The sequence below is a fragment of the Myxocyprinus asiaticus genome, chromosome 12, assembly GCF_019703515.2.
Source record: "Myxocyprinus asiaticus isolate MX2 ecotype Aquarium Trade chromosome 12, UBuf_Myxa_2, whole genome shotgun sequence".
NCBI lineage: Eukaryota > Metazoa > Chordata > Actinopteri > Cypriniformes > Catostomidae > Myxocyprinus > Myxocyprinus asiaticus.
This window is the reverse complement of record NC_059355.1, coordinates 37,745,347-37,772,918: the sequence shown is the minus strand read 5'-3', so window position 1 is coordinate 37,772,918 and position 27,572 is coordinate 37,745,347. Positions and strand designations below refer to the sequence as shown.

The 27,572-nt window shown below is 36.9% G+C and overlaps 1 protein-coding gene across 5 annotated transcripts; it reads left to right on the top strand.

Moving 5' to 3' along the window:
• The first annotated feature begins 568 nt into the window (after positions 1-568).
• Positions 569-25,165, top strand: slc6a22.1 (solute carrier family 6 member 22, tandem duplicate 1). 5 transcript variants are annotated; one of them, XM_051712439.1, is made up of 15 exons: positions 569-937; positions 2,619-2,754; positions 4,455-4,654; positions 4,954-5,088; positions 5,927-6,242; positions 9,692-9,824; positions 13,629-13,763; positions 14,540-14,643; positions 14,827-14,951; positions 15,059-15,171; positions 17,549-17,686; positions 21,935-22,037; positions 23,842-23,942; positions 24,044-24,214; positions 24,391-25,165. In XM_051712439.1, exons 3-15 carry the CDS (start codon positions 4,459-4,461, stop codon positions 24,460-24,462), a joined length of 1,842 nt encoding a protein of 613 aa, XP_051568399.1. In that variant the 5' UTR covers positions 569-937; positions 2,619-2,754; positions 4,455-4,458; the 3' UTR covers positions 24,463-25,165. The 5 variants fall into 5 exon arrangements, with proteins under 5 accessions (XP_051568399.1, XP_051568400.1, XP_051568398.1 ...); XM_051712440.1 differs by lacking the exon at positions 2,619-2,754 and having other exon boundaries at positions 5,927-6,067; positions 6,155-6,242; positions 24,391-25,163; XM_051712438.1 differs by lacking the exon at positions 2,619-2,754 and having other exon boundaries at positions 24,391-25,164.
• The last annotated feature ends 2,407 nt before the right edge of the window (positions 25,166-27,572 follow it).

The window sequence follows — 27,572 nt, the reverse complement described above, 5'->3', positions numbered from 1 at the left end:
TTTAAATTCTACTAGTGAAAATGCAATACAGATATCAAGAATTATTTTTTTACTGATGAAATTTCATTTATGATGTCAAGAATGTGTATTTCTATGAGTAATGGCATCATTTTCTATCAAGATTTAACGTTTAATGTAAAGTGCAAAAGCAATTACTGATATCTCATGAAAATGCAACTGTAGATATCTATACTTCATATAATGCACGTGATTATATGTCAAAATGGCTTATGATAGGGGGCCTGGGTGTTTTACGAGATAAAATGCGCGGATTGACCAGACCAACTAAGATTCGTCCTCCGCCACCCGGATTGAGGCGAGTCACTACGCCACCACGAGGACCTAGAGCGCAATGGGAATTGGGCATTCCATATTGCCATAAGCGTTTAGCATTTAACTAGATTAAAAATAAGTTTGTTTACTAACACCTGTTCGGTGATGTGTAACTCTGTTGCAATTTGCCAACATTAAAATGTGTTTATCCACGTGATGTCATGTATGGCTTTACAAGCTGTTGAGCTAAGCCCCGCCTTGAGTTTGAACACACTCAAACACATATGCCCAAATACAAACATAAATGCACATGCGACCATACACTCTACATTCTTTATGGACTGGCATGCCGCACGAGAGGTGGAGAAAAAGAGAGGGGTGGACTTGAACTACATTTCAAAAAGCACGAGCTGAATCGCATTTAATCAACCTTAACTAATATGCCTGTGATAAATGTTGAAGAAGCAGCTTTCTGAACTTCTGAACGGTCGCCCGTGTCAGCTACAGCGTTCTGTTATGACGAGGTTCAATTGAATTGTGTTTTCTAACTGGATCTTGCTTTTAGAAGTATTTCACTTGGCTCCCAGCGTCTCCTCTTCGGCTTGGGCGCATAATACGTGCCGAGTATTCGGCTGCTGAGTGTGGGCCAAAGCACAGTGACTGAGTGAGTTTCCTCCTTATCTTCTCTGCGCAATGACGATAAATATTTTTCAGAACCAACCATTATTTTTGCGGAGGAAAGGCTGTTTCGTGCACAATGCGTCAGGTGTGCTCTGTGCTGTAATGGTTATATGTAAACATGCAAGTAAACAGTAACTTTATTTATATACACTACCGGTCAAAAGTTTTGAAACTTACTCATTCTTTATTATAATTTTTTTCTTCTTCACATTTTAGAATAATAGTAAAGTCATCAAAACTATGGAATAACATATATGGAACTATGGGAATTATGTTGTGACTAAACAAAATCCAAAATAAATCAAAAGTGTGTTATATTTTAGCATCTTCAAAGTAGTCAACCTTTGCCTAGAATTTGCAGACATGTACTCTTGAAATTTTCTCAACCAACTTCTTGAGGTATCACCCTGGGATGCTTTTTAAACAGTATTGAAGGAGTTCCCATCTATGTTGGGCACTTATTGGCTGCTTTTCTTTTTTTCTTTTTTTTTTATTAGATTTTAGTTTCATAATTAAATAAATTAATATAGTGGCACAATTATATTTTTGTCTACAAAACTCATTTCAAACATTTAAGCATACGCCTTCAGATCAAAATATTTTTAAGATCATGAGAAACATTTCAGTCAAGTGTTTCAAAACTGTTGACCGGTAGTGTATATATACAGTTGAAGTCAGACGTTTACATACACCGTAGCCAAATATATTTAAACTCAGTTTTTCACAATTCCTGACTGTCTTAGTTCAGTTAGTATCTCTACTTTATTTTAAGAATATGAAAGTTAGATGTCAGAAGTTTACATGCACTTTGTTAGTATTTGGTAGCATTGCCATTAAATTGTTTAACTTGAGTCAAACGTTTTGCCTTCCACAAGCTTTTCGCAAAAGTTGCTGGAATTTTGGTCTATTCCTCCAGACAGAGCTGGTGTAACTGAGTCAGGTTTGTAGGCCTTTTCAGTTCTGCCCACACATTTTCTATCAGATTGAGGTCAGGGCTTTGTGATGGCAACTCCAATACCTTGACTTTGTTGTCCTTGAGCCATTTTGCCACAACTTTGGAGGTATGCTTGGAGTCATTGTCCATTTGGAAGACCCATTTGCGACCGAGCTTTAACTTCCTGGCTGATGTCTTGAGATGTTGCTTAAATATATCCACATAATTTTCCTTCCTCGTGATGCCATCTATTTTGTGAAGTGCACCAGTCCCTCCTGCTGCAAAGCACCCCCACAACATGATGCTGCCACCTCCATGATTCACAGCTGGGATGGTGTCTTTGGCTTGCAAGCCTCACCCTTTTTCCTCCAAACATAACAATGGTCATTATGGCCAAACAGTTCAATTTTTGATTCATCAGACCAAAGGACATTTCTTCAAAAAGTAAGATCTTTGTCCCCATGTGCACTTGCAAACTGTGGTCTGGCTTTTCCTTGCTGAGCAGCCTTTTGGGTTATGTCGATATAGGACTCGTTTTACTGTGGATATACTTGTCTACCTGTTTCCTCCAGCATCTTCACAAGGTCCTTTGCTGTTGTTCTGGGATTGATTTGCACTTTTCACACCAAACTACGTTCATCTTTAGGAGACAGAATGCATCTCCTTCCTGAGCGGTATGATGGCTGCGTGGTCCCATGGTGTTTATACTTGCGTACTACTGTTTGTACAGATGAACGTGGTACCTTCAGGTGTTTGGAAATTGCTCCCAAGGATGAACCAGACTTTTGGAGGTTTTTTTTCTGAGGTCTTGGCTGATTTCTTTCAATTTTCCCATGATGTCAAGCAAAGAGGCACTGAGTTTGAAGGTAGGCCTTAAAATACATCCAGAGATACACCTCCAGTTGACTCCAATTAGCCTATCAGAAGCTATTTGGCTAATTGCCTAAAGGCTTGACATCATTTTCTAGAATTTTCCAAGCTGCTTAAAGGCACAGTTAACTTAGTGTATGTAAACTTGCACAAAGTAGATGTCCTAAACAAGCCAAACTATAGTTTGCTAATATGAAATTTGTGGAGTGGTTAAAAAATGAGTTTTAATGACTTCTACCTAAGTGTATGTAAACTTCTGAATTCAACTGTATATATATATATATATTAAAGTAAAATGTATTTTTTCCCCATTTAGTAGTAGAGAGGCAATAATAATCAATGAAAATAATGAAATACAATGTTCAATAATTCCATGATTCATTCATCAATATGAAATACAGACACTTGCTTCAGCTGTATTTACTTAACTGAAAATCAACAATTCCAAGTTAAAATGAAAGGAACATGTGTAAGCAAACTGTTTATTGCAGGCTGTCAGGAAATTGCTTGTCTATGAAGGTATTTACATTTCATTCCATCTCCCATAGAGTCATAGGAATTTAAATGGATGCACAATCATGTAATTTTTATACAGACAACATTAAAACTATTTTCACTTTTTCATTCTTTCATTTTTTCATTCTTGAACTAATGTACAATGAGACTGTGAAATGTAAGGTTATACATGGAAGTGAACCTTAATTTGAATGGTGTTGTTTTCAAACTTCTAATGCTGTACTATTAAAATATGATTTAATAGCATCTTAAAAGGTTTATCACTGAAACATTTAGAACTAAGATGGGCATGCAGATCTGGAAAGTGCAACATGTAAGATGACTTTGCAAACTAAACTGAAAATATTGCAATATCTGTCTTATCTTAATTTTATGGTAGTAAGAGACAACATCTGTTAGTTTTAAAAGTCCTCTGCCTGCAAAACAATCATCAGTTTTTTAAAAGCATCCTTCCCAATAGTTTATCAAATATGTGCACATTACATGACTAGGTATGTATAGTATGTTAAAAATTTGTTTTTTAATTATGTTTGTAATTTAAACCTTTAAAAACTCAATTAAATTACTGCCGTGGTCAGTTTAATTTTCTTCAGACAGTATTAGGACCACCGCACAAAGAAATAAGGGTAGAAGAAGGGAATGCGCTTAAGCCCCCCTGCAGTACCTCCTGTTTGGGAACACAAGATTATTTCAGCTACGAGGACTTTCACAAGCTGACCTCAGCATACAAAAAAAATCAACTAACAATTTTTAGTTTGTGAATAAATATTTTAGGTCACTCAGTGACTATAGGTCACTCAATCATTAATTAAAGGAAAGCAGATTTGGGACATTGATGTAAACGCCATTGAAACTCCATATCCTTGCTTGAAGCAAACAAGCTGTTCTACATCAAGCAAATTGGAAAATTCAAAAACTACAAATATCAGCCACAGATATTTTGTGGGTGATTGTCTTTCACAGTGCATTGTAAAACTGGACACTGATTCTAACTTCAAACTTCATTATTTGAATGCCTCATTGTAAATCTAAGGGTTGGAACAATCAGATGGTACTGGACAGACAATGTCGTTGCTGTTTTTGACCTTTTTGATGTTATAGTCAACACTCTTTGAGCTTTGCTTGTGCCTCTTTGGCATCAGTGAATGTTTGGACAGATGTTTGTTGTACTTCTTTGCAGTGACATGGAGATGCAGCATGATCCAGATGTGCAGTTTAAACTGGCTTATCCAGACTCAGGAGGAACTGACCCAGTTTACAAAACCCGAATGAGGGGCCAATGGTCCAGTAAAGTGGAGTTTATCTTGGCTGTTGCGGGACAGATAATTGGTTTAGGAAATGTGTGGAGGTTTCCATATCTGTGTTACAAGAATGGAGGAGGTTTGTTGGTTTCTTGAATTTTTTTTTTTAAGATTAATTTTGTGTTAAAATACTTTCTTTTGTCCTATCCTAATACTCAGAGACAACTAAAGTAAACCATTTGTAGATTGATTCCCTCAAAAACACAGTATGAACACTGTGGCTCTGTGCCACTATCAAATAATTTCAAGCCTTTATAGCATTTCAAGGTTTTGTTTTGTCTGTGTCTTATGCTAGTGTGGAATATGAACATTCTTAAAAGGAAAACTATCTCTTTACCCACAATCTCTTCCAAAAGTAACAGCTGGACTTTTTTTCAGGAGTATTTTTGATTCCATATGTGGTCTTTCTGTTTGCCTGTGGCATTCCTCTCTTTCTCTTGGAAACTGCTCTGGGTCAGTTCACCAGCCAAGGGTCTATCACCTGCTGGAGGAAGATCTGCCCACTATTTGAAGGTGAGCCTTCACCCTTATATCAGGATTAGATTAATATACATAGAGAAATATGAAAGACTTGTTAATCTAGAAAGCAAGCAAACTAGAGAGTGAGTGCTGTATGTCAACCATTGTGATGCATGTTTACTGTTAATATGACATAGTTGTACATGTAAACACCCCTTTCACAGCAATAGTGGTTTGAAATTGATTTGCTTCCTATTTGTGTTTATAGTTGTTAGTTAAAGAGTTTGAAACGTAGCATTTATGTTTGTACTAATCACAGTTTTGATTAAAGAAATGTCTTTTCAAGAGGATGTTCATTTGCAAAACATTTAGCATTCCAAAAACGTAACACATCATCTGATTCATCTCACGAGGGAGTTAGCATCCTCTTTTAATTTGATTTGTTTTCAGAATTAGTTTGCCTTTGGGAGGTTTCATTAGATCTCATGACTCAGAACACAAAAAAACATATTTACAGAAGCTGCACATGAGGTTTATTCCTCATGTGTTCTTCTTTGAACTTACAGTTGCTAATTTCCCAGTTTATACTCTTTCTCTTTCCATAGCAGTTACTTTGGCTTTTTGTAGAATGTGCAATCATCTCTATCTATGAATACATAACATTGAATTATAATTTGTTGCACAATTTTTATGTGATCAATCATTTCAATATTATAACAATGTAATAACAATATAAGTATGCAGTATATGTACAGACATCTTTCCTTCGACAGATTCACCTTAAACATTCCAAGCAATCTATTTCCTTTCAATTAAAAGACTCAGTCACTGTCAGTGAAAGAAACACATGAACAGAGGAGGATAATTAGAGTTTTAACTTGCTTTTCTTCAGGTCTGGGTTATGGGAGTCAGGTGGTCGTCTTATATTCCAGTATCTACTACATCATCATTATGGCCTGGGCTTTCTTCTATCTCTTCTCTTCTTTCAGTGGTGAACTACCATGGGCTAGCTGCAGGAACTGGTGGAATTCAGGTAGTGACAAAACTGTTTTCTGTAAATCTGTGATTTGCAAGTTTTGTGGAGAATTCCAGCGGATTTATATTATTTACTGCCTTACAGACACCTGTGTCGAGTTTGACCGAATGGAAGGGATAAGAAACATAAGCTTTATGGAAAATGCATCATCACCTGTCAAAGAATTCTGGGAGTGAGTATTAGCAAATTCCCAAAAGCTGTTAATTTAGTCATTCTGTATTTTGGAGGTTACAAATACAGATGAATGAGGAGTTATAAAAATAAAGATAAATCCAAAAGTGTAGATTTTTTTATTTTTTTTTCTTCCCAATTTGGAATGCCCAATTCCCAATGCGCCCTAAGTCCTCGTGGAGGCATAGTGGCTCACCTCAATCCGGGTGGTGGAGGACGAATCTCAGTTGCCTCCACGTCTGAGACTGTCAGTCCGCGCATCTTATCAAGTGGCTTGTTGAGCACATTACCGCGGAGACCTAGTGGAGGCTTCACGCTATTTTCTACGGCATCCATGCACAACTCACCACGTGCCCCACCGAGAGCGAGAACCACGTTATAGCGACCACGAGGAGGTTAACCCAACTTGACTCTACCCACCCTAGCAACCGGGCCAAATGGTTGCTTAGGAAGCCTGACTGGATTTACTCAGCACGCCCTGGATTCGAACTTGCGACTCCAGGTGTGGTAGTCAGCGTCTTTACTTGCTGAGCTACCCAGGCCCCCCAATGTACAATTTTTTTTATAGAATTAAACATTTGATTTAAACATCTGTGATCAGGTAATGAAATGGTAATGGAATTTTTTTATTAAAATTGAAGTAATATTTAAAAAAAAACATGAATGTTTCTACAGTGAATATAAATTTTTGTAATTGTACTATGCTCTTAAATATACCTGACATGCAAATGGAAATCCACCCCAGCAATCTCTGTAAAATTATTTAAAAATCCTTATCCATTAATCACAAATGACTGGAAGGGTCATGGAAATCCATGGACAAAAGGTGTTGTAGGATTTTATATGTAAATAATGAGTTTAAGAATCTTGGCCATGTTTGACCATTATATGCAAATGAGCAGATTAGAAATCTGAATAAAATTCTCCACCATTAAATATGTTAATATGACAGGCTTGTTGTATCTGCTCACAATTTATATGCAAGGAATTTAGCTCAAAAGGAGAATGTTTACGTCTGATAAAAGTTTTCGGCCAGCGATATGTTAATCGGAACGTAAAATTAATTCTTACAGTAATACTACTTTCATGGGCATTGAAAATAATATCACATCTGCACTGGTCATTCTGTTTGGAGATCTGCGGGCCCTTGGCTCTCGGTGTGGTGGGCTGTCCTCCTGTGGTTGGTGAGTGTTACTTTCGTGTTGCAATGTATGCCCCATTGAAATGCCCTCAGTGCTTGGAGCTGGGTCTTGACATTTCGTTACAGCTGTTGGGAAGCACTCAAATAATCCCTCATTTGCCCTAAATGTCAAATCTGGACTTCTTGGAGCATCTGGTGGGAGGGAATGAGATGTACAGAGATTGATGGAAACCATGGATATTATAGTGCTCTTTGGAGCTGAGGGCAGGACTGTGCGGGCTGGGGATCCATTTGCAACTATCACAGAGAACGAGGGTGGCCTCTGATCACTTGGGGGTGGCGTGCCGTGTTGGGGATCCGGGGTTCCGCGGAGCTTGGGGTCGTATCGATCGGGCAGACTCGGCTGGGCAGAATCTGTGATGATCTGGGGGTGCTTCAGCAAGGCTGGAACCGGGCAGATTCGTCTTTGTGAAGGACGCATTAATAAAGTCACGTACAAGGTTATCCTGGAAGAAAACTTGCTTCCTTTTTCTGCTCTGACAATGTTCCCAAACTCTGAGGATTGGTTTTCCAGCAGGACAATACTCCATGCCACACAGCCAGGTCAATCAAGTTGTGGATGTAGGACCACCTGATCAGGACCCTGTCATGGTCAGCCCAATCTCCAGACCTGAACCCTGGAATATGAAAACCTCTGGAATATGATCAAGAGGAAGAAGGATGGCCACAAGTCATCAAATAAAGCCGAGCTGCTTGAATTTTTGTGCCAGGAGTGGCATAAAGTCACCCAACAGCAATGTGAAAGACTGGTAGAGAGCATGCCAAGACACATGAAAGCTGTGATTGAAAATCAGGGTTATTCCACCAAATATAGATTTTTTTCCTAAGTTAAAACATTAGTATTGTGTTGTTTAAAAAATGAATATGAACTTGCTTTCTTTGCATTATTTGAGGTCTGAAAACACTGCATCTTTTTTGTTATTTTGATCAGTTGTCATTTTCTGCAAATAAATGCTCTAAATGACAATAGTTTTATTTGGAATTTGGGAGAAATGTTGTCAGTACTTTATAGAATAAAACAAAAATGTTCATTTTACTCAAACACATACCTATAAATAGTAAATCCAGAGAAACTGATAATATTGCAGTGGTCAGAGCTGTATATCAAATATAACTTAAACCAGTGATCCAGTTACCAGTCACTATTCACCTGTTAACAAATGTAAGGCCCAAAGAGGCTCTAAGCCAATCAGAGGTGTTTTTACGCTGTCACATGGTAATTTTTGTCCTCCCCTCTAGATAATTAATTTACGACCTATTGTTCTAATATTTGTGAATTTCCCACCCAAAAAGTAGGGGTGGAAAAAAATATTGTTTTTCCTATTAATCGTGATCTTCATTTCACTCGCATTTGCAACCAAATTACACACTATGCGACTAAAGTGAATATGTTTGGCAACTGGCTGGTAAATGTTTACATTTCACTCACCAGTAATTCTGTAGTTTAGTCTTGAAGTGTTCAGCTGTGAGATCCTTTAACTGCATGTTGAGAGTAAAAGTTGTTCCGTGTAATGTGTGTTCAAGGAAAAGATCCACGCAACCCATTTGTCATTAAATACTGTCTCTTACCAGACACTTAAATTACAGTTATAATTTAGTTATAATGCATGATAAAACTTCCTACTATTTAGTTTGTTATTTTTAAGCATGGATAATACAGGGTTATCATCTGCATAAGATGCATTTGTCAAATCCTACACACGGCTGTATATTTGGATGGTAATGAAAAAAGAAAAGTCCAAAGTCCATGTCAAATGTTCAAGAATTAAGCTTCATGTGAGATGGTAAGCCAGAAACATCCCTTATGATTAGTATAATAATATTAAGTGTAGAGGTTGGTTATATTAAAGAACAATGGCATGTCTTTGTTCTGAAATTCCCATGGCAACCATGGTGAAGTTTCTTCAGCAAATGGTCTTATCTGTCTTATCAAAGAGGAGAGGTGTTTTGTTGTGCTTCTTCCCTATTTCACCTCTGTCCTTAAGGCAGTTAACATTTTCCAGATGTGAGAAACTCGCTGGCACCAGTCTGAATCTCTTTATAGCTCAGGAGAAAGTCAGTGTAGATTCTGTATTTAAATAATTAGGTGTAGAATTGTTAAATTTCTCATAGTTCGCTTCTGCGGTCAAAGTCCTACGGTGTGGTTACCCTGTGTGTTAGTATACTAACAATATACCCATAACTTTCCAGTAAACACATACTGTTTTGAAAATGACAACTTGAGAATGACAGAAAAGTGTGTTTTATAGGAGGCGAGTGTTGAAAATCACCAGCAGTGTGAATGAGCTGGGCAGTGTGAGGTGGGAGCTAGCTCTGTGTCTCCTGTTGTCCTGGATCATCTGCTACTTCTGCGTGTGGAAGGGAGTGAAGTCCACAGGGAAGGTCAGCACTAATTTAAGCCACTCTAAGAACACCTTTTTCAAGTTTAAACTGCCTTGATGAATTGTAACTCATGCAATAATATTTGATCTAACTGCATATTACCTCTGTTCTCACTGAGGTGTTTAAGCTCTTTAACGACTCAGTGATTTTTAAAGTAAGATATATACAGTAGATAATGTGTAATTTTATCATATTTACCTTTTGCATTCATGGCGCTGTGGCAGGGTGAGCAAGAGACAGACACAGTGGGTGTGGTGTCAAGCCTCAGAGAGGCATTTATTGGAAACAATAATAAACGTAAAATGTCCAAAAGGGGTAATAAAGTGTCCAAGGGGGAATAGTGTTCATAATAAAGGGGAAGTGTGGCATCGTCGCGGTGAAACGGGGCTGCGTGAAGGGCGGGGTAGTGTCCATAGGATGGCCCAGACATGAGCTGGGTCAATCGGCCGCTCAAGCTCCCCTCGAAAGTCCGCGGCATGAGGGGCGGCGACGTCACTGGCGGCATGTCTTCCCAGGCCCGCGGCAAGCGTGAGGAGATGGCGGCCCAGATCTAGCCCATTGGTGGCAACGTGAGCTGACTCATTAACGCATCCGGGGGTCCGAGGAACGGGTCTGGCAGCACACCATCTCGTCCAGCTCCGAACCCTCCCAGCTCTGGTCCTGGGCATGCGAGGATGCCAGTGTGTGCACACATGGAGATTTGAAGCCGGCTCCGCGAGAAGAGGTGCGCTCTGCATTTTAAAGCCAGCGGTGATGAAGCTTTATTTCCATCAGGTGTGCTTCATTCACTGCTGACCAAATGAGGCTTATTAATTATGCACCTATTCTCGCTCTCCGACTCAACTCCTGTCCTGAGCCTGGCTGAAGGGTGGCCCTAAGAGGCGGGGCAATGATGACGAGCCGGAGGGGCGGATCATTCCGCCACAGCGCTAATGCATTAACAGGCTATAGGCAACCATATTATGTGCTGATTACACATGTTATTGTAATTTATGATGACACTGATACTACTGCAAAGATGGGTATAATGAGTGTTAATGGGCTGAATACAGAATACAAAAGAGTGATGACAGGCATATCTTTGGGCAGATGTGTGAATGGGTTTTGGCTGCAGATGGCACATGAGTGAATTGGCACTTAAGATTATTTGAGTAGATTTGATTCCTTTTGTAGACTAATTACAGAAAAAAAAATAATATGACATGTTCTTGGAAAATGTCTCTACGCAAATGATCATACAAATGTAGGTACATTTGTACCAGTTCACAAAAAACTGTGTTCCGGTGTGTTCATGTTGACTGATCTTAACTGACTGAATGGGAATTAGTTGTCCGCCTCAAAGTAGGTGGAGCTCCAGGTCAAACCTATGACATGGACAAATGGCAGTAATGTGTTTAGCAGCCGGTAAGAAGTTTTTCTGAAAGTTTTCTCTAGCAAGCTGTCAGGAACCACTAAAACGAACTCAAGAACACCTTCGTTTTGGCCAGATTTTATTGTAAATGGCGTCACACCCATTCATTCTTCGATTTTGTATGAAGAGTGCAGGAGCCTTAACCCTCTGAGGTCGACGGACGCGCCGGCGCGTCCTGCTGGATTTTTTCCGCATAACAGCGGAAACAACTTAAAATACTCCGTCATTTTTGGGCATACAGATAAGTGTAAGACATCATTAGAAACCATAAAGGGTCTACTTTTATGTTTGTACACTCACAATAACAACAAAACCTTGTGCTTTTGTAAAATAAAGAAAATAAACAGGGTGCGCTTTCAGCTGTCTCTGTCTCCGCGAGCATCTTTCTGAAGCATGTCACAAAAATGAATTGAAACTCCACGAATATTTATCACACAAACATTTAAAACAAAATGTAAAATAAATATTCTCCTGCAATGTAATCTGTATGAAACAAAGCAATGTACAGTTTCTCCTGGCTCAGCTCATTATCTCTAATGTGATCCCACCCACCAACAGAGCGCACTATTCATACAGTAATGTGCTGAGACGATCAATGCAAATGGAAAACGCCCCCAACAATGCCTTAAAAAACATCAAGTTCATCATCAGATTCATTCACTTTCCTACGCGTTTGGAAGATGGCACGCTACACAGGTGAGGAAGCTCTACAGATGGTACTGGAAAGTGACAAAGAGTTCACATTTTCCTCAGAAGAATAACGGGACTTCGACGATGAATGTTTACATTTTGAAAAGCGATTTGATCCAGCCGAGGATACGATTCCGGATGAGTAAGTAATTTAGTTTTACTTACATTAGTTGACATGCTATTTTATATAAACATGTACATATTTTACTAGTTGGACTATTTCCAGACTTGCCAGCCAGTATTCAGAGTATTGACATTTGAAATATGTCCCAATAGGCAAGTTTTAGTTACATTTAGATGTTGTTTCGCTAAAGCAGGTATTTCAATTGTATGCTGTTTGATATAAATATGATATGTAATATGATATAAAAATAATATGAATGTTTAGATTATATTTTAACTAGTGTTTATGCTGCCTCATTATCATCAATGAAGCTTGTGCTTGCAAATATCTGTTCGGGTGTAAATGTGTAAAATGTGCTGTAAATATGCCCATATTAGAAAATCAGCATATTAGAATGATTTCTGAAGGATCATATGACATTGAAGACTGCAGTAATGATGCTGAAAATTCAGCTTTGATCACAGGAATAAATTGCATTTGACAATATATTCAAATAGAAAACAGTTATTTTAAATTGTAAAAAATATTTCACAATATCACTGTCTTTGCTGTATTTTGGATCAAATAAATGCAGCCTTGGTGAGCAGAAGAGACTTTTTTTAAAAACATAAAAAAAATCTTACAGATCTAAAACTTTTAAATGGTAGTGTAGGTCTAAAATAAAGTCTTAATGTAAAGAAAATGTATACTCCGATTACTTTTAACTTTAACTTGATTTTGTGAATAAGCTACAAACATTAATTCTCTCTCAGGGGAGGGGTCTTTGTCTCCTCAGGTGTGAATCACATCAATATTCATGATCATCCACGCCTCCTCGCATATGGCCTTTCTGACACTAAAAGTGTCTTCCAAAAATGACTACATTGTTTTGTATGAATGAGTGATCAGGATGGTTTTCACATCATTTTATAGCAAAAACTCTTAGCTACAAGATCCAGTCCTCAAAAGTCTTGTGAATAAATATTTAGTGTGTGTTTATGTGTGTGTTTAATATGGCCTTATTTCAGTGACTTAAAATTTTTGTTTTTTCAAAAACCATGCATAAACGTTATTTTCTCAAAAATACAAACATGTACATACATGTTGCTCACATATTATTGTAGCCCCGTTTGTGCTGAATACAGTGTATCAGACTTTAGCCATTAATATGTTTTTAAGCAACTGAAAAAGCACAAATGTCAAGGCATGTCAAAACTTCTCCAGGGCCCAAAACACCCTCAGACCCCAGAGGGTTAAAGGGATAGTTCACCCAAAAATGAAAATTCTCTTATTATTTACTCACCCTCATGCCATCCCAGGTGTGTATGACTTTGTTTCTTCTGTAGAACACAAACAAAGATTTTTAGAAGAATGTCTCAGCTCTGTAGGTCCATACAATGCAAGTAAATGGTGATCAGACATTTGCAGCTCCAAATATCACATAAAGGAAACATAAAAGTAATCTATATGACTCCAGTGTTTAAATCCATATCTCCAGAAGTAATATTATAGTTGGTGGTGAGAAACAGAACAACATACATTTTAATCTGGTATTATTGGTGGATCACAAAAAGGAAATGCCCTTATCTGTGTCTTTCAGGTTGTATATTTCACTGCTACCTTTCCATATGTAATGCTGCTGGTGCTTTTGATTCGGGGTCTCACGTTGCCTGGAGCCATTAATGGCATTAACTTCTACCTCTACCCCAATCCTACACGCCTTGCAGACCCACCGGTAAGCTAAATTTGGAGATATAGGACAATTAATGTCAATGAGTGACGTTAGTAGTAGTAGTAGTAGTAGTCCACAAATTGCTTGCACATAAAGCAATTTTATTAATTAAGGGTGGTCTCCCCTCATGTTGGCCACCACACATACCCCTGGAACCAGCTTTCTCTTCATTTTGGTAACCTCTCTATTATTATTGGATACTTTCAGTTGCAGAGTTTTGAAAAACCTGTTGTTATTTTGTGACAAATTAGCAGCAAACTAAACATTTAGCTACAAACTGTTCACCACAAAGCTCATTTGCATGTGAAAATATGAACTTACTGCAAATTTGCAATAATGCTTGGCAGAAATTTCCTGGAACAGGAGGGGTTGATGAATAGCCCTGTAAATAGGGCATTTCTACAATGGCATTGCTAACAATAATATTTGCTTTTGAATGATGCTGCACCTATAGTGATAGATATCAGTATGAAGTCCAAGACCACTGTCATATCTGCCAGTAAATTGCAAACAAATGATGTTTAGTGCACCTGTAAGGTACCATAAATAAGTTTTCATTTGTAGTTGTTGCTCATTCGCTTTGTACTAAACAAGTATTATTTTTTAACTGCTGTTCTCTAGATATTGTTTGCAAAGTCAGTCTTTACTAACCAAAGAATCAAGTCACTCTGATAGGCTAGTTAAGCTCAATATTCCTCAAAGACACTTTGTGTATCATGTTTTTCTAATTAGTCTCTCTGGATGACTGTCTGAAAGTTGTGCTCTTTCTTGCCCTGTAGGTGTGGATGGATGCTGGAACACAAATTTTTTACTCCTACGCTCTTTGCATTGGTTGCCTCACAGCTTTGGGAAGCTATAATAAGTACAACAACAACTGCTACAAGTGAGTGAATTCCGGTCATGGGAAACCACATGGTGCCTAAAACAAACTAGAAATTTATGCATGCATGATTAAGTAACAGCAATAATAAATGCATTATAGAAATGTGTATAAAATGGGTTGCGAACATAATATAATGTGGACTGTGATAGGTTTTGATAGAATGTATTTTCTTTCTGCTTGTAGAGATTGTGTTTATCTGTGTCTGCTGAACAGTGGAACCAGCTTTGTTGCAGGCTTTGCCATCTTTTCTGTGTTGGGCTTCATGGCATTTGAGCAGGGAATTGATATTTCAGTAGTTGCAGAGTCAGGTAACTTTAAAACAACAGTGCCTGCTGTATGTCAGGTGTTCGGGTACTTTCAAACTAATTTGCACATCATTTTCCTATACCTCAGCTAATTTCACTTGTTTTTACAGGTCCTGATTTGGCCTTCATTGCATTCCCAAGAGCCTTAGCCATGATGCCAATACCTCAGCTGTGGTCCATATGTTTCTTCATAATGATCATTTTACTGGGGCTGGACAGTGAGGTGAGAACACATCAAGTATTTAAAAACCCTATGAAATAAATTTTATATATATATATATATATATATATATATATATATATATATATATATATATATATATATATATATATATATAATTTGTTACTTTTAGTCCATGTGTGTTAGCTTTGATACCATCTACAGTTGTGCTCAAAAGTTTGCATACCCTTGGAGAATTGGTAATATATGTACCATTTTTAAAGAAAAAATGACTGAGCAGGCAAAACACATTTCTTTTATTTCTTATGGGATTCATATTCAACTGTAGGTTATAACAGAATGGCACAATCATAAAACAAAACATGGCAACAAAGGAAAAAAATTAAATGACCCCTGTTCAAAAGTCTGCATACCCTTAGTTCTTAATACTGTGTATTGCCCCCTTTAGCATCAATGACAGCGTGCACTCTTTTGTAATAGTTGTCTATGAGGCCCCAAATTCTTGCAGGTGGTATAGCTGCCCATTCGTCTTGGCAAAGTGCCTCCAGGTCATGCAAAGTCTTTGGTCGTCTTGCATGAACCGCACGTTTGAGATCTCCCCAGAGAGGCTCGATGATATTAAGGTCAGGAGACTGTGATGGCCACTCCAGAACCTTCACCTTTTTCTGCTGTAACCACTGGAGGGTCAACTTGGCCTTGTGCTTAGGGTCAGTGTTGTGCTGGAAAGTCCAAGAGTGTCCCATGCGCAGCTTTCGTGCAGAAGAATGCAAATTGTCTGCCAGTATTTTCTGATATCATGCTGCATTCATCTTGCCATCAATTTTCACAAGATTCCCCGTGCCTTTAGAGCTCACACAACCCCAAAACATTAGTGAGCCACCACTATGCTTCACAGTGGGGATGGTATTCTTTTCACTATAGGCCTTGTTGACCCCTCTCCAAACATAGCGCTTATGGTTGTGACCATAAAGCTCTATTTTGGTCTCGTCACTCCAAATTACAGTGTGCCAGAAGGCGTGTCAAGGTGTTGTGGGGCATATTGTAACCGGGCTTTTTTGTGGCATTGGCACAGTAAAGGTTTCTTTCTGGCAACTCGACCATGCAGCTCATTTTTGTTCAAGTATTGTCGTATTGTGCTCCTTGAAACAACCACACTGTCTTTTTCCAGAGCAGCCTGTATTTCTCCTGAGGTTACCTGTGGGTTTTTCTTTGTATCCCAAACAATTCTTCTGGCAGCTGTGGCTGAAATCTTTCTTGGTCTACCTGACCTTGGCTTGGTATCAAGAGATCCCCGAATTTTCCACTTCTTAATAAGTGGAATTTAATTAAAAATTGAACAGTACTGACTGGCATTTTCAAGGCTTTGGATATCTTTTTATATCCTTTTCCATCTTTATAAAGTTCCATTACCTTGTTACGCAGGTCTTTTGACAGTTCTTTTCTGCTCCCCATGGCTCAGTATCTAGCCTGCTCAGTGCATCCACGTGAGAGCTAACAAACTCATTGACTATTTATACACAGACACTAATTGCAATTTAAAAAGCCACAGGTGTGGGAAATTAACCTTTAATTGCCATTTAAACCTGTGTGTGTCACCTGTGTGTCTGTAACAAGGCCAAACATTCAAGGGTATGTAAACTTTTGATCAGGGCCATTTGGGTGATTTCTGTTATCATTATGATTTAAAAAGGAGCCAAACAACTGTGAGATAATAAATGGCTTCATATGATCACTATCCTTAAATAAAATACTTTTTGCATGATCAGTCATATTTTCAAAATCAATGCCAAAATTTCACAATTTCTGCCAGGGTATGCAAACTTTTGAGCACAACTGTATATACAGTGACATAATTAAGTTCTAGTAGATATACGCATTTAGAAAGTCTTTCTCGTCTCAGTAAAATGGCCACAATTGTTGAAGACTCAAAGGAATTCAAAGGCATATCAAAGGTTTTGCCCAATAAAATGCTCAAACAAAAGCCTATTGGCCAATTTTTTTTTTTTTTTTTGTTTTAATGGGATGACCTTCAGTATCCGCCCCAACTTCCTGCTTCAATAGGAAATACATCAACACAGGAAAGAAAACTGTGTTTGTCAAGCCATTTCATGGGGTCTTTAAGTTAAGTTTAAGACTTGCATTGAATAAATGTTCTTGGTTAAAAACAAATTAAACTCTTTTAACATAATTCGTGACATGTAATAATAAACAAACAATCATTGTACATTGCCCCATAGACTTCCATTGTAAACCCATATCTGTCAACTTTGTTATAATTATTTTACAAACTAAGAGACAAGTTAAAATAATTCTCAGTAGTAATCAAAAGCATCAAGAGTAATCAAAGGTCGATCTTAAGTAGTATTTTGCCCATTATATATACTTCTCATATACTTATATTTACCTCTCTCTTTATCAGTTTGTGACTTTGGAAGCTCTCATGACAGCTATAACAGACATGAACCCTACCTTCTTCCTCCAAGGACACCGTCGAAAACTATTCCTCCTCCTCATCTGTGTGGGTAGCTTCCTCATTGGCCTCCTGATGGTGACAGAGGTGATTATGTTCATTATATATACATTTTCATTTTTCTGGGATTTATTTTTTTTATTATTTTATATCACACAAAAAATGTTACATTTTGAATCTTGGACATTTTTATGTTTTTATTTATAATATATAAAATATTGTATCGTATTTTACAATATTGTAAAATATTTATTTTGTTCACGATTCAATACCATATGTCATTCATTCATTCATTCATATGTATCGTACGATATGTAAACAAACACATTATAGGCCACGTACACACTACAAAGTTTCGAGAGTGACAACCACATTTATATGCATGAGTGAATCCCCTAAATTGTTGTTCCATGTGTGTGCAATTGAGATGATTGGCACGTGTAGTCATAGCAACGCTGCAGTGTCTGGCGCCTGTGAAACATGAATGCCACCAGTTTAGCCCGTTTTGTGTTTGCTGTGTTTGAGCAAAGAGATTATCCACAAGAAATGTATTAACATATGACAATGTTTAGTTAACTGCCATTGACAGAATTGCTGTTTTGTTTATGCACATTTAAACGGTTGTTTTATACAACGAACGCTCTGATCTATACTGTATGTGTTACCCCGAGACCGCAGGACTGATGAGAGAAACTACAGATGAGAGAAAAAGACTATAATATATGTATGAATGAAGACACATACATCTGTAAGTGCGATTTACACCAGGAGAAGACAGACACATCTCACACGCGCCTTTAATCACATAATTAACAAATAGTTGTTCAGTTCGATTCCATACACACTACGTTAAATTGTTGAAAATGAATGAATTTTCTTTGAATGTTTTTGGGTGTTAATTCGAGTGTAAAATGTGGTTATCACTCCCGTATTTTACCGAACTGTGTGTGTACAGAACATGGCTACATTCACACAGTCATTGTTTGGGTTTAACAACCGTATTTACTTACAGGTGTGAGTCTTGAAATTTCCCGTTCATACAACAGCTTACAGTAGCGGCTCGAATTCTGTCTGTATGACCAAACAACTGAAGTCACAACCGTATTCTAACACCTGTAACCATAGTGACAATGACTAAAAGATGCCGACGTCCATAACACTGGCATGTCATATCACAACTGATGCCACGTTATTAACCCTTATGCCTTGTTCATTATTGAATCACATTACAGTTATTCCTGGTCAAAAGTGACCGGAAACATTGAGTGAAATTTTTTTTTTTTTTTAACTGCTATGAAAGAAATGTAACAACTCTGATTTAAATCATGTAAAGGACTAGAGTTGTGCATGAGTTTTATTTTATTTTTTATTATTATTTTATTTTTTTGTTTATTTAGACCTTTTTTTTTTTTTTATTTACTAATTTACTCACTAATTTGTATTATTTAATTTATGAATATTTTCTCAAATACTGAACCAATCTGTATAAGTCATATACTGTTTGAAAGCTTAAAGTCTCAAAAATCAAACTCTAGTGTCCATTTTTTTAAAATATTAAAATATGAAAACCAGATGAAATTCCAAGTATAAACACTAGGTGGCTGCAGAGAGCTACTTATTCATTCCTTGTTGAAGAGCTGATTTCTAGAGTTTGTCAAGTTCTGCATTTAGATATATATTTAAATATCATCATGCCACATTATTATTAGTCAACTCTGAACGTGGTGTTACAAAGAGAGGACATATATAGAGAAAGCATCACTTATTGTTTATTTCAGACATCAAAATTCAATAAACTACAAAATGTCAAGTAAATGAACATGAATGTGCAGTGATAATTCAAACAGAAGAATAAACATTTTCAATGGCAAACTCATTATATATTTAGCAAAATTGTATATATAATAAAATGAAGTGAACAGCATTAAAGAACAGCTACAAACTAATGCATAAAAATGGTCAACAAACAGTAAATAACAGCATTATTAACAGCATAATACCTGCTTCCAAAAATTACCTGAAATAAACAAGTAATAACCTTATTTATCCCTGCTTGTAGCAACATGAATGTGTGTGTTCAGCACTGTAGATGTGTTATGGTCTCACCAATTCATTCAATTTGGAAATCTGTCAAAAAAATAAAACAATCATACACAATGCAGAGCACACACACACCAAAATTCAGACTATAAAACAAAAAATATTTTTTTGGAAATTTGTCAAAAAAATAAAACAATCAATTACGCAGCTTATATCGGCTTTGTGTGTGTGTGTGTGTGTGTGAATATGTATGTGTGTTTTGAACTCTTGATGTTTGGTAGTCTCACCCCTTCATGTCTATGTGTGTTTTTTCTGCATTGTGGCAGTTTAGATTTTATATAATTAATTATGCCAAAAATAATATGATTTTTAGTGTCTCCCATTCATTTCCTGTGGCAGTCACTTTTGACCGCGAACAGTACAAGTGTGACTTTTTTTTTCTAATACACAGAATGATCAAATCAGCTCCAGTGTGTTCAGATATGAAATGGAAGAAAAGTCACCAAGTCTCGTACCTGTTAGATAAAGGAAAGCAGTTTTATTGAAGAAACAAAATCGATTTCGGTCCAAAATGACCGAACAGTGCATAAGGGTTAAACAAAAAAGTCTAGTCGAGGTGTGAGTTCATCCATCAGATCATAATTAACGGCTTTGAATGATTTTTAACCGTGCGCAGAGCGCAGCTTTTGTGTCGCACGGCTCATGCCTGTGAGCAGCCAGTGGAAAACTGCGGCTGGATTTTTCGGATGACTCGCAGCTTATATCGGTGTCTCTGTAAATGAATGAAACCCCACATGAAACACACAAGACACACGCGTGTACAGTGCAGTGTCTCTCTCATTGTACATGACGTAACTAACAACTAGTAGCAATTCCTGTCACACAGCACAGGTTTACAGAGAATGGGGTTGTGAGACCTGAAAATTTGCATGTGTAAGTTTGGTTATAGAATGTGGTTGTCACACCTGTAAATAACCATCCAGTGTGTGAACATAACATATTAAGCATTCAAAACAGGTCTGACAACCGTATTCTGATGGTGTGTGAACGTGGCCCTGGATTAAGTACTTAAAGGTGAACTGACAACCGAAGTTGGCTGCAGTGTGTATGTGGCCATAGTGTAATTAAAACCAAGCAGCACAACACTGAGAGCTGCGAAACAGTCTCCTCCCGGAGAGGCGGTGCTGAGTGCTCACCGGAAAATAGAGTAACACACTTACAGTAGCCGAGAACATCGATGGCAAACACCAAGTAGATTGTAGCTGTACAGCTTGTTGAATTGCTGTACAGCTGTTGCCAAACAACAGTATCATGTCCTAGTGCTACAGTACATCATCCTTGTCATTTTACTTACACAGACATCACCACGCAAATCAGTGGATTTGAGATGCAGAAAAAGCAGGTTTAACAGCCTCTCCAAGCAGACACTGAGCATGACATGATGCATAACAAGATGCTCATAACTATCAAAAAATAGCTTATTCCAACAAAAACAAAAAAAAGACAATGTAAGAAACTCTTGGTTACATGAGACCTCTCTTCTTTTGACTTCGAAATGTAAACAGCTTTGAGAACAACAGTTGCGCGCATTGGATGAGCTAGTAATAACGCCAGTAATGTTTACATGCGTGGGAAGGGGGGAGTGTGCCGATATGTTTTTGCTTAAACGGCTTAATAATATTGGATTATGTACATATATAGTAAAGCCAGAGTTTAGGTTCCTCTCGAGTTTATTGTATTTTTTTCACCACTAAATAACATTGAAAGGAGTTTTTCCTTACTACAGTCACTTCAGCTTGCTCACTGGGGGCTTTTAGACAACTAGGCATGATTTTCTATAAAGCTGCTTTGAAACTGTGCATTGTGAAATGTGCTATACAAACATAAATGACTAGAGTGGAGACAAACTTATTTTCTCAAGAAAAACATTAAAATTGTGAGTTCATATTAGATTTCTCATAACAATCAAACAAGTTAAATGCAGTGCTCTACTTTATTATAGAGCTTTGCTCTTTGTTACCAATGTCAGACACTTTTGTTGCATTTATGATTTAAAAGACATTTATGTTGAATCCTTGAAATAAGTTTGAGTGAAACATTTATGGGGTGAGGCTATGCATAGTATCATGAAATTTGTGTATCGTTACATGCCTAAAATATATATACGGTATATACTGTGTGTGTACTGTATATATTTTGGTAAGTCAAAAGACAGAATTAAAAAATAAAATAAGTGTATGTATGTATGTATTATACGAATCCAGTCTATGTGATTGTTGTTCCTCTGCCCTGTAGGGCGGCTTGTATATCTTCCAGTTATTTGATTACTATGCCTGCAGTGGAATGACCCTCCTGCTATTTGCGATTGCACAGTCAATATGTATTGGCTGGTTTTATGGTGAGCAATACACAGAACACATCATATATGGTTTGTAGAAGTGGTTTGTGTCTAGCCAGGATTATTTTGTGTCCGGAGAATTCGATTTCTTTGCATTACAGTAATGAGAATTTGGGGGTAACGTGTTTAGCTTTCATGAAAATCAAGTCAAAATGCCAAAAAATCATTATCCTAGGACAACAGTCAGTTGTACAGTTTAGCAGTCAATATACAAAACAATTCAATCAGAATCAAGTATTTTAGAGAGCCATGTAATAAACTTCCATAGTACCGTACATTTATACTATTAAGATACAGCTTGCGCAGCCCTCTGCTGCACTACGTAACTTTGTGCTCTCTAGCGACATCTGTGGTTGAAACTTAAAATTGCAAGCAATTTGCGGAAGAACACTAAACGTGAATCGTGTTTCGGCGTTGCTCTTCTGGCGGATGAATCTCATGATTTGAGCTTTGCCTGTGTGTGATCATGACTGGAGATATATTTAGAGCTGGACTCATAACGTGCTATATTCATGTTGCTATAATGTTATACTATTAATCATTTAAAACTGAAATATTACTTGCTTTGATGAAGATAAACAACACTCGTATTCACATACTTTGAATGAATTAATTTTACACTTATAGCGCTTATTTAACACTACACTCAAAGCGCTTTTACGTAAAAAAACGGGACTCAATCACTACCAGTATATTTTAATATAATTTTTCAAGTGTTTTATCTACTATTAATGTTTGTATTGTACTACAATTATCAATTTAAGAGGTGATACTCCTGATATGGCTGATACGAGTTCAATGGAAGACTTTATTATTTTTATATTATATTGTACAGCCTCAGTTGATAATGCAAGTGAACCGTAATACTAAAATAGTACGTCTATGAATGCACACAGTAACACACTAAACTGAAAATATAAAACAAGGATTCAGTAATGATGGGGATAAAATATACTTTATTAAACATGAAAATAATATGCTTAAAAATGCAATATTAACAGTTAAGTCAATTTCAGGAGTCATACATTTTAATAAACATGTCACAGTAACTCCCCCCAACAACATAGATACATTGCGATCTGTTGTCACAAGTATTGTTCGATTCATACAAACATAACAAAACATTTTAGCTTCATCAGCCCTACCAGACAACATATCCAAGCATTAAAGCAGGTAAACAACTTCACCAAATGGATAACAGAAAAACATCCATCCAAATTGTTGAGATGCTGTCCGGAACAATGTGACCGAACTAAATTGTAGTTTCTTTCTACCTTTTAACAGCTACTCGCAAACTAAAACCGGCATTATCAGCATCTACTGTTTACATGGGAACGAGACAGCTGGCTCGTATTTCCTATGTTCACAGACATGATGTAACGATGCAAGAATGTACGACATAAGCCAGCGATTTAGCGCCAAATTGAACCCGACAGTTCAAAATACATATAGTTTTTATAGGCTTTATGTAGTGAGTAGGGTAAGAACATTGTTTTGAACACTGACTGTTTATGTACTCAATCAATACTAGCAATTTGTTCATTTGTAACCAAAAAGATCTTACATAGTCAGCTTTAAGTGGCTTATTCAAGGACACAGTTACTAGACATTTTACTTGTGTTTTTAACCTGCAGCCTTTGTGTTGGCAGCCCAGATTCTCAAGTAAAAGCCTACAACCACAGTGTGTTTACAGTAAAGGTTGATCGTATAATGACTCATGAACACAAAGAACTGCACACAAAAGTAGTGAGCAACACTTTGTGTATAGGTATTTTACTTTGTCAGTTTGTCATTGTTTTTTCAGGTGCTGACCGTCTATATGAAAATGTTGCAGACATGATTGGTTATCGTCCTTTGTCGCTAATGAAATACTGTTGGAAATACATCACCCCTATTGTGTGCACAGTAGGTACATGTTTTACTCTCCGATCCACTGCCCTTACTCATGTATAGTAAAGTCTTTGACATGAATTCAGTAGCCTAAATGTTATTTTTGGCTCGTTTAGGCCACATTTGTCTTCTCTCTAGTCAAATTCACTCCATTAAAGTTTAACAACACATTTGAATACCCCTGGTGGGGCTATGCTGTTGGCTGGTGGTTCACTCTCTCCTCAACATTGCTGGTTCCCATCTGGATGATCTACGTCCTCCTCATCACCCCTGGTACACTGAAACAGGTAATTCTGTACATGATTTAGGATTAAAGAACACTAGGTTACATTAAAATGGTGTAAACCAGCATCTTGGTTTATTGCGCTGGCCCTTTTCTGCGTTAGCCACAATCAAAGAATTTGGTAACACCTTTCAGTTAATCTTTTGCAAGTATCAAACTCTATACTTTCCAACTTTTCAGAGACTGCATGTCCTCTGCACTCCATCAAATGACTTGCCTTTGACATCAGAAAGACAAAAAGAGACCCTGTGACCACATCAGGAAGTACAACATGTCCTGTCACTGATAGAGAAGCTTTGAAAAACACATTCTTAGGCTGTAATTGAGACAACTGTAGATATCGTTAATGCCTCTAAAGATACACAATCATGTGAGTGATGGACTGTAGAAGATCATAAACAGTATTTTGGTTTTTGAATGTTACTGTCTCAGATATCAGGCATCTAAACTGGAAATTAGTTACCATGCCTAGCACACTAATTTGAGATCGAGCACAACTTCCATGGAGTAGAACTGTATCTGAGGGAAACTTCAGTTTCGTCCTTAACTGCAACAGCGTCATGACCTTATGTATTATAAGCAGTTGCAAGATATCAGTCCTTCTGAAGAAGATGGCAATGGCCATAGCTGATACTGTAAAACATTACAATAATAAGGGAAGGGACCATTCACATTTTGGATAGACCAATGTTCATTACAGTTGGTATATGATTAGAAAACCTTAGATACTGTGTTATTTTCAGTTAGAGAGACTTCAGACTGCTTGTAATGGTTTAACCAGAGTGGCTCGCTGTCCCTAGTGACAGAATTACAAGGCTTGTTTGGTTCATTAAAGGAATAGTTCACCCAAAAATGAAAATTTGCAGATAATTTACTCACCCTCAGGCCATCCAAGATGGATCTGAGTTTCTTTCACCATCAAAACAGAATTTAAGACTTTTAGGATTTCATTTCAGGCCTCCTCCTCTAAACAATGCAAGTGAATGTACCCCTTTTTTTGATGGTCCAAAATGCATATTTAGGGTGCATCAAAATAATCCACACGACTCCAGTCGACAAATAAAGGTCTTCTGAACCAAAACGATTGATTATTTTTAGAAACAAAACAATACTTATATACTTTTTGACTTCAAATGTTTGCTTCCGTACATCTCTGTGATGTGCGCTTGTGAGAGGGATGACGTAAGCTTGTTGGTAAGGTCACACGTCACGTGGAGAAGTCAGGAAGCGCGTCATTGGTTTTTTTAATTATTATTATTTGGAAATAATTTTTTATTTTATTTTATATTGTTTTGAAATTGTTTTGGAATGTTTTGGTTTGTGAACTGCGTGTGGTCTGTGCAAGTTTCTCTTGTAAACAATGACGCGCTTCCTGCCTCCTCCTCCACGTGACGCATGACCTTACCAACGAGATTACATCATCCCTCTTATGAGCGCATGTCACCGATGTACAGAAGCGAACATTTGTAGTTAAAACGTGTATATAAGTATTGTTTTGTTTCTAAAAATAATCAATTGTTTTGGTTCAGAAGACCTTTATTTGTCGACTGGAGTCGTGTGGATTATTTTGATGCACCCTAAATATGCATTTTGGACCGTCAAAAAATGGAGGACATTCACTTGCATTGTTTAGAGGAGGAGGCCTGAAATGAAATCCTAAAAGTCTTAAATTAAAAATTAAGATACATCTTGGATGGCCTGAGGGTGAGTAAATTATCAGCACATTTTCATTTTTGGGTGAACTATTCCTTTTATATGAACAGTCCAAAACTTAAACCAGGAGCAATACTTAAACAGTATTTTAGAAAAAATTTTATATTTAAGAATACGTTTGTTTTTGTGGATTTATCATGCTCTCCTGTCCTGCTGTCCCTATGGGGGATGCCAGAGTCCCTTTCAAGGCAAGTAAGTTCATGCAGCAGCCATCTTGGGAATGCACTCTGGCAGCTATTTTCTATGGATACAAGCAGCATAAAAGTACAGCTCCTATCTACTTGAATGAAGAAAGACAGAATTCTCCAAAACGGTTGGTCAAAATTATGATCAAATAACACATTTCAAATCGGCAGTAAAATCTGACAACAATGGTATCATAAATTGTGCTTCTTTAGCTCAGATAACAAAATCTGATGTCTGTATCTAAAAGGTTATTGGCACTTTTACCTGTAAGGCAGGACTTTCTTTTCTACATTTGTCATATTGAGTGTTCTAATCTCTCCCATCCATTTTAATACACATGAATAGTCTCTGGTGATGCTTGTGGTTTATGAATATTTTTTTAATTATTTTGGGGTTAGTATGTTTCAAATATTAATATAATAATATATCATTTTCTCAACAGTACATATTAAATGTCCAAACAGAATCATATTTTGCTACTTAAATCTGCTTTCAATAAACAGTATGTCTATATTTTTAGTAAAATGCAAATTTTTGGGGAATAACTGCAGAACATTTAAGATTATTTTTTATGTTTGATATTGTGCCATAAGATTTCAATAAATTGTTTTCGAATCAACAATCAAAATGACTGCAAATGGTTGTTCTCTGCCAACAGATGATTTGGAAAGATCAACAGGATCTTGATGAGCATAATTTGCTCTTATTCAGTTTTAATCTTTCTCTCTATTAAAAGTTTGTGTGGCATTTAACAAAATTAAACAGTAATTTGAAACACTCTGTGTAGCTAGGAAAACACTTGTTTGTTGTGCTTATTTCAAAATTTGTAAAACATTTTTGTACAAAATTAAAATGTGTTATATATATTTTGATATCTATCTATACATATATTCTATTACGACTTAACTCTTCTACAAAAATTTTCAGACTGTAAATTAATTATTTGGTTCACAGTAACTGCAAAAGTGTACAAAAATAGTTTAAACATTCACTTTTCTTTTTCTTTCAATATTTATTGACAGGCCTGCTGTAATGCATCAAACTGTAAACACAAAAACTGTTAACAAACCATTTATTATCATTATTTCAACTGTCTGAAACATAGGGAACAAAGTAAAAAAAAACAAAAAAAAATATGCAAACCACACAAGTTAGTATTTGATCAAATAAACAAGTGGGTTTCAAGAGGAAATTCATTTGAAATATTCCTTTCTTTCGAAAGATTTGTCTAACAGCATTTTAGACTTGATGCTTCAAACTGTGTGCGAACTGAATTCCAAAATTGAACCAATGGACTTCAAGGATTTCTACCAGGTCGCAGGTTACATCCAGTGTTGGGTAACGTTACTTTTAAAAGTAACTCGTTAGAATATTGCTTTACTCCTTAAAGTAACTTAATTAAAAAGTTATTTTATTTTATTTTTGTATAGAAAGTAAAGCGTTACTTTTGCGGTATTTTTTTC